Source organism: Phaseolus vulgaris, chromosome 10, assembly GCF_051622355.1.
Source record: "Phaseolus vulgaris cultivar YP4 chromosome 10, ASM5162235v1, whole genome shotgun sequence".
Classification (NCBI taxonomy): Eukaryota; Viridiplantae; Streptophyta; class Magnoliopsida; order Fabales; family Fabaceae; genus Phaseolus; species Phaseolus vulgaris.
The window spans coordinates 31,065,268-31,071,633 of NC_143507.1; the positions used below are offsets into that span (position 1 = coordinate 31,065,268).

The 6,366-nt window shown below is 32.7% G+C and overlaps 1 protein-coding gene across 2 annotated transcripts; it reads left to right on the top strand.

Annotated features, from left to right (window-relative positions):
• The first annotated feature begins 911 nt into the window (after positions 1–911).
• Positions 912–2,925, top strand: LOC137818735 (5-OH-xanthotoxin synthase). 2 transcript variants are annotated; one of them, XM_068622314.2, is made up of 2 exons: positions 912–1,911; positions 2,109–2,925. In XM_068622314.2, exons 1-2 carry the CDS (start codon positions 1,030–1,032, stop codon positions 2,715–2,717), a joined length of 1,491 nt encoding a protein of 496 aa, XP_068478415.1. In that variant the 5' UTR covers positions 912–1,029; the 3' UTR covers positions 2,718–2,925. The 2 variants fall into 2 exon arrangements, 1 of the variants encoding a protein (XP_068478415.1); XR_016516402.1 differs by having other exon boundaries at positions 924–2,014; positions 2,109–2,248.
• The last annotated feature ends 3,441 nt before the right edge of the window (positions 2,926–6,366 follow it).

A 6,366-nucleotide genomic window follows, 5' to 3' on the forward strand; every position in this document is an offset into this window, starting at 1 on the left:
AGAGATTTAAAGGCTATCAATAAAGTATGACATAAGAGCATCAACATCAACATCTTTAATCACATTTAGGTGTTGTCTTAGTGGAGAAGGTGATGTCTTGGTGGAGTCAACACTACTAATTCTGGAAGATGTGGAAAATTCACATAGAGTCATTGTAACCATGTTGCTGGTTTTGGAAAGTAGTCTTGAAATATAGGTTTATGCAATTGCTAGTGTTGTGGTAGTTATGTTGGAAAGGAAGGGAGTGATCAATAAGTTAGACCTTAATTTGTAGTTATGCTTTTGGTTTGTGACTTAGGAGTAAGATAAGTTTACTCTCTTTTGTATAAAGGTTGGGACACTCCTGAAGTGTTCATTTTTATTTTATTTATTCATTCTTTGCTAAAAAAAATATTGCAAAATGATATTGTGTCCATGAGAATGAGAACACAAAGTGGATGCAAATTAATATTTTATTACATTTAACGTAAGTGAAAGTGACACTAAGGTATTGTCACCTTAGTCCATACTAAGTTATTTAATAAAAATAAAATAAAATATTAAAACACTTTTGTCTCACATTTTCATTTTCATTTTTATTTTTTATTTTTTATTATTTTTCACGTGTTGTCTAGTCTGAGTTTTAAAGAAAATAAAAAAAAAAGTTAATTAAAAACACTAAATATAATATAATAAAAAAACGAGTGAATTATGTAAATTGGAAAAAATATTTATTTTGATTAAACTAATTCATTGTTCTCTCATAGTGTAGTAATATTTACCTTTTATGTAAATGTTATATATATATATATATATATATATTATTTTGTTCAATAATTCAATTCATATTTTAATAAAAAAGTAATTTAATATTTTAATAATATATGGAGTTATTAAAATAGATTTTTCCTAAAAATTGTGTCCTTAGACTCCTCATCTAAACGTTTTGCTCACACCCATTTAAAAATCACTCCCACGAAGCTGAACTTAAGAGGAGTTGTATCAGTAATAAGTAAGCTTTCTTTGAAGCATTCTCTCTTTCAGGTCACAATGTTCTCAACACTTGTTCTAATTCTTTGCCTAACTTTTCCTGTGTTTTTGCTGTTCTTCTTCCAATACCGTACAACTTTCAAAAGCCCACCATTTCCACCTGGTCCTAGAGGTCTTCCCATAGTAGGAAATCTTCTTCAACTAGATAGTTCTTCCCTTCATATCCAGTTATGGCAACTCTCAAAGAAATATGGTCCTTTATTTTCCCTTCAATTAGGTTTAAGGCAAGCAATAGTTGTTTCCTCACCTAAAGTGGCACAAGAGGTAATGAAAGACCATGACCTAGAGTGTTGTGAACGACCTAAATTACTTGCCCAACAGAAACTCTCCTATAATGGGTTAGACATGCTATTTTCCCCATACAATAGGTATTGGAGAGAAATCAGAAAAATCTGTGTTATGCATATCTTTAGCTCCAAACGCGTCTCATGTCTTTCCTCAATAAGACATTCTGAGGTCAAGCAGATGATACAAAACATATCTAGCCATGCCTCAACTTCAGAAGTTACAAATCTGAATCAAGTGTTAGTATCTCTTAGTAGCACTGTTATATGTAGAATTGCTTTGGGGAGAAGATATGAAGAGGAAGGAACTGAAATGTTTCACAGGTTGTTCAAAGAGTGTGAAGCCCTGATGGGTACCCTCTTTGTTTCAGATTATATTCCTTTCATGGGTTGGGTTGATAAACTGAGGGGACTGCATGCACGTCTTGAACGAAATTTCAAGGACATGGATAAGTTCTACCAAGAAGTCATTGATGAACATACGGATTCTGATAACAAGACTGCAGAAGAAGATTTAGTTGATGTCTTACTTCAACTCAAGAAAGACAATTCGTTATCCATGGATCTCACTAACGATAGCATCAAAGCGGTGCTCATGGTTTGAATTTCCACTCCTTCCCTTTACTTTGCCTACTTCAATTTGCAGAGAAAACTTACATCATCACTCGTATTCTTGTTTCATTTCTTTCTAGATTATGAAAGTAAGGAATCATATAATCTAATATTCATAGATCATAGATTTTTTCCTTAGAAAATGCTTTATTTGAATACTAACTAAGATTTGTTCTTCCACAGAACATACTGGTAGGAGCAACAGATACAACTGCAGTCACATCAGTGTGGGTCATGACTTCACTATTAAAACATCCAAGAGTTATGAAGAAGGTTCAAGAAGAAATAAGGAGTTTAAGTGGTAAAAAACCTTTCTTAGAAGAGGATGATGTTCAAAAGTTTCCCTATCTCCAAGCAGTGATAAAAGAGACACTCAGATTGCACTTACCAGCACCACTGCTTGTACCAAGAGAATCAAGTAAAAAATACATGATAGATGGTTATGAAATTCCAGCCAAGACAATAATATACGTGAATGCTTGGGCTATTCACAGAGACCCTGAAGCTTGGGAAGATGCAGAAGAGTTTAAACCTGAGAGGTTTTTAAACAGCACTATAGATCATCGTGGACAAGATTTTTGTTTCATTCCATTCGGTGCTGGTCGTAAGATTTGCCCAGGTATGCATATGGCATTTGCCGCATTGGATGTTATTCTTGCTAACCTTCTTTATTCCTTTGACTGGGCATTGCCAGATGGAATGAAAAGTGAAGACATTGATACAGAAGTGTTACCAGGACTTACAATGCATAAGAAGAATCCTCTCTGTGTTTTGGCTAAGTGCCAAATGTGAATCCAAAAGTTGAAATCAATGAACTATAAAAATATTAAAATAAAGATTAGTAGTACAAGAAGTGAAGAAGTCCTATTTTGACAATGTTTTATTTTTAATCTTTTTTTTTTTTATTGTTTCATTTAATGTTTTGTGTCATGTGGTGGTGGAGGTGCTTTTAGAAGTGATTCATATTGTTTTAGATAAATTTTATATATGGATTGAACTACTCTACTCTGGTACTTCTATTTATTGAAATTCTTTAATACTGATAAAAAAAACACGTGTTACGTAGTCCGTTCACTTAATTATTTTTTCCCAAAAACAAATGCACCTAGGATTTGCATTAATATACTTTTCCACCAAAAATCCAAGGAAAACTAATAGTTTTGAAAGTTATGGATAATAAATTAATTGCCATAATTTAAAATTATAAAGTAGGAAGTTTGTTTAAGCATCATTTATCAACTTATACATATGTCAATAAAGTTTAGATTTATCTACTTATACATATATGTCAATAATGTTTGGATGAAGCAAGTGTTTGGTTTATAATGAACTAAAGCTTGTTGTTCATTTTGTCAAGCTTTAACAAGTTGTGATATAACATATTGACGATAAAAAGAATTCAAATCCTTTCAATCTTTTATCTTTTGTTTAGTTACTTAACAATGGAGTTCAATTTATATTTAAAATTTCAAAATTAGGAGAGAATTTTGTTTATATCTAACTGTTGTTTAAAAATCATGTCTCTTTCCTCCTCACTAACCCTTCCATAACAAATTAATCAATATGTTTGAAATGTTCTTGTTATTAAACTAATCAATATGCTTGAAAAATATATGCTTGAAATGTTCTTGTTACTGAAAATATTCTTGTTCGTGGTAGATATTAACTTAAAATCAATTGGCAGTAAGTTGTTATAATCATATATTTTAGCTTAAAATCTATTAATATTAAAGTGAAATTGTCTACTAGATATATAAGTCACGCTCCCAAGACTTGAACTAGGTGATGTGGAACTTTATAAACTCTCCTTTTACATATGTCTATCGAGCCAAGATATTATCAAGATGGCTTATAGGCTTTCACATAATTTAATATTAGAAGACGCTAACAAACAAAAATCAACACTAATTAGTTAATAGTGTCGGATTTGTGTCGCATGTTTGTAAGACTCAAATCATTGACGCTAACTAATTAGTTGTTTTTGAAGACTGACTCTAAGTAGTACTAACTTAGCCAACGCTAATTTGATACTAATTTTCAATTGGTTTAACATGTTTTTCATACTATTCTTTCATTCATTCTATGAAAAATGCATGTTAAATTTGTAGAGCATGGGAGCTTTAGTGTTTCAAATCCATGATGAATCTTGAAGTTGCGCTGCTTTTGGTTTGGGTTTATATTAGAGTGTTTAGAATCTATGTAAAGATCAGTTCTTGACCCTTGCACAAAGCTTTCCCAATCTGTTTTAAAAAGAAAAGTGTTTTTCTAAGCTAAGAGAAAAACAATCGGTTGAATTATCGAAATAATCAATTTTTGTCACTTGGCTTGTTTAAAGGTATTAAAACTGTTTTTGACTTATGTAACTACCTAACCAATTCAACCGGTCAAATCGACTTTTCAACCGGTTGATTGTAACTTTTCCTAACAATTTTTTAAAAACTTTTTAATCTGTTTTGGGTGTTATCAAAACTGTTTTGGCTCATAAATGTTTCCTTAAACGTCTAGTTTTTAAGTGCTATAAATATAGCCTTTCTTTCAGAACAAAATACACAAGCTTTTACACAGTTTGAAATCAAACAAAGTGAGATTGAGATTAGTTTTAAAATAAGTTTTTCAAAGTTTGCAAGATTGTTGTTTAGCTTTGCACTAGTACAAGATATGATCATAAGACTTCCTGGTTTCTATAATCTCAGGTGTTTTTTATTCCTTTCATGATTCTTGTAATTGTACTTTCATAAACTTGTAAGTGTGTATGAAATCCTGCAAAGTCAGAGGGTGTTCTGACTTGATGTGTGTGGTTGCAAAGAAGGTGAGTGGATCTTGTGGTTTTCAAGGTCACCTCTTTGTGGTTGTGTTGTTGTAATCTGTAAGTGATTACTAGTGGAACCCAGTGGTTGTTCTAGGAACTGGATGTAGCTCAAGGTTGAGTGAACCAGTATAAAATTGGTTGTGTAAATCTCTCTCTCTCTCTCTAACTCCTTAAAACTGTTTGTTTTAATTCTGCTTTTGTTGCTAATATAAACAACCGGTTAAAACGTATTTTTAACCGTTTAAAATTCTGTAAACAGTTTTTGTATCATTGTTTCATTACTTTCCCTAATTACTTATCTATGATTGTCTGATAAAGGTTCATTCTTATTCAATCTCTGCGAAAATCTTTGATAAACAATTCACCCCCTTTTGTTTAAGCCATCAATTTTTACAATTGGCATCAAGAGCTAGGTTCTTGAAAAATATTCAAGTTCTGTTTTTTTCTGAAAAATATTTTTTACATGGTTGACAAGTTGCCTTTTGGGGAAGGTGCTTCCATAAACAGATCACCACTGTTTTGTGGTGTCAATTACCAGTTTTGGAAGGTAAGAATGAAAATCTTTATGCATTCAACTAATAAGGGTATTTGGGAAACAATTGAAAATCGTGTCTTTATACCTCAAGTCAAAAGAGAGGAGGTTTTAATTGATAAACCTTCATCTGAATGGACTGAGGCTGAAAGCAAGAAAGCAAAGTTTGACTAGATTGCTAAGAATATAGTAACCTATGCCTTGAGTTGTGATGAATTTTTCAGGGTATCACAATGTAGCTCAGCAAAGGAAATGTGGGACATTCTTGAAGTCACACTTGAAGGGACAAATGATGTCAAGAGGGCCAGAAAGCATGCTCTTATTCTAGAATATGAGCTCTTTAGAATGCAGAAAGGAGAGACCATTTGTGATGTGCAGAAAAGGTTCTCTCACATAGTAAATCATTTGATGAGTCTTGGTAAGTCTTTTGATAAGGAGGAGCTGAACATCAAGATCTTGAAGTGTCTTGATAGAAAATGGCAGCCAAAGGTCACTGCCATTTCAAAATCAAAAGATTTGACATCAATGACAGCTACTTCCTTGTTTGGTAAGCTTAGGGAGCATGAGCTTGAGATGAATAGGATGGTTGTCCAAGAAAGTGAGGACAAACAAAGCAAAGGCATTGCACTCAAAGCTTGCAATCACAAACAACAACAAGACTCAAGTGAGAGTGATGAAGACACCATGAGTCTACTGTCAAGAAAGTTCAACAAGTTCTTGAAGAAGAAAAGCCAAGCTTCAAAAAGGTATAGCTCTAAAAAACCTAGTGATTTTAATCTTAACAAGTACAGTTGTTATGGTAGTGGTGAACAGGGTCATATCAAGGTAGAATGCCCCAACAATGAAAGCAAAGATAAAGCAGATTTCAAAATTGAGAAAAGAGGAAAAGCCAAGAAGGAATATGTTGCATGGGATGACAATGAGGTCTTCCTCTAGCTCTTCTAATGATGAAGAAGAAAACATGTGCCTTAGAGCATCTTTATCCAGTAGCATGAGTTCATCATCTTCAATCAAAGGTAACAACTATTATCAATTGCTTAAAGCTTTTAATGAAACTCATGAAGAGGCTAACTGATTGGCTCTTTCTCACAACCGATTGA

What these genes read in the sequence shown, in the direction of transcription:
- LOC137818735 (XM_068622314.2), top strand. Translation starts at nt 1,030, where the DNA reads ATGTTCTCAACACTTGTTCTAATTCTTTGCCTAACTTTTCCTGTGTTT. An exon ending in GCATCAAAGCGGTGCTCATG is followed by an intron (nt 1,912 to 2,108) that starts GTTTGAATTTCC and finishes GTTCTTCCACAG; the next exon opens with AACATACTGGTAGGAGCAAC.